Raw genomic sequence first — 1,280 nt, forward strand, 5'->3', positions numbered from 1 at the left:
TTTGACAATGTGAACATTTTAAAAATTATTTAACAATTTTATTTTCATTGTCACAATTATCATTGTCACAATTATCATTACTATTATTATTATTATTATTAGTATTATTATTATTATTATTATTATTATCTCTTATATATTATTAAGTGTCTTTGTCCCTTTCTGTGTTTTTATTTTATTCCATTGTATTTTTATTGTATTTAATATACCTGTCTGAAAGTATCTGTATTTTCTGGTTATATCTGCTTATATAGCTGCATTATACTTTATTCTAAGCTCGCGGTGCTCGGTTTGTTTTCAGACATATTTTGTCCTACAGTCAGCGCCGTATATCTGTCTGTCACATGACCAGCAGCGTTTCCTGTTACTATTGTATTACACTTCCATGTTTTCCAGCTCAAACTGCTGCTGTCATGTAAACTCCAGCGGGCTGAAAAACACAGTGACCGCTGCGTGACTCTCCCCCCGCACAGAAAGTCAGACCGACGCCCCCGCCGGGTCGACCACAGCCGGACTCGAGGCGCTTTAGATCCCGGGAGCTGGATGCAAGATGGCCAACTGTGTGGCTTTCCAGAGCAAGTTAACCTCGATCATGGAGATGCTGGCCAAGGCTGCCGTGGTGGAGATCAGCAAGCTGTGGGAGGACGGCTTCACGCTCGTACAGGCCGAGCTGCGCCGCAGGGAGACGGAGATCGAGGCGCTGAATAGGAAGCTGATGCTGATGGAAAGCGAGCGCGTAAAGGGCATGTCTTCATCATCTTCCTCCAAGAGGGAGCCGCAGAGCAAGCTGCTGCCCTCCGCCGGTGATGGTAAGAATAAACTCACAGGAGGTCAGCAATAAAGATTATTGTTTTATTCATAGGAAAGATCATTTGTTTGCTTAAAAGTGACTTTATTGTGCAGGACATACAGAGAACTGAAATGTTTCCATCATATCCCTGCAAACAGCAATGCACATGAAATATAAAATATACATAGATAGATTTTATTTCACCTTATTAACATATTTATATTTGATATGTGTTTATGATTGATTAAAAAAAGTTAATGCATAATTATTATTGGTTATTAAATTAAATTTAGGTGAAAATGAAAAAATATTACATTCAGTTTTTATTTAGTTTAGCAAAGTAAGTCAGTTTTTGTATCATATTATTATTATCATTATTAGGGCCCGAGCACGAAACCGTGCGAAGCCCTATTGTATTTCAAATGTTTATTATTTTTAGGGCCCGAGCACGAAACCGTGCGAAGCCCTATTGTATTTCAAATGTTTATTA

At 38.4% G+C, this 1,280-nt stretch overlaps 1 protein-coding gene across 1 annotated transcript in view; it reads left to right on the forward strand.

The window, feature by feature from the left end:
• Positions 1-283: 283 nt before the first annotated feature.
• Positions 284-1,280, forward strand: part of LOC109140108 (zinc finger and BTB domain-containing protein 12) — a 7,927-nt gene continuing 6,930 nt past the window's right edge. Inside the window, exon 1 of the mRNA XM_019265862.2 lies at positions 284-809. Within this exon, the coding sequence (XP_019121407.1) occupies positions 551-809 (259 nt within the window). The 5' untranslated portion in view covers positions 284-550. The remainder of the gene's footprint in view (positions 810-1,280) is intronic.

Source organism: Larimichthys crocea, chromosome II (genome assembly GCF_000972845.2).
Source record: "Larimichthys crocea isolate SSNF chromosome II, L_crocea_2.0, whole genome shotgun sequence".
NCBI lineage: Eukaryota > Metazoa > Chordata > Actinopteri > Sciaenidae > Larimichthys > Larimichthys crocea.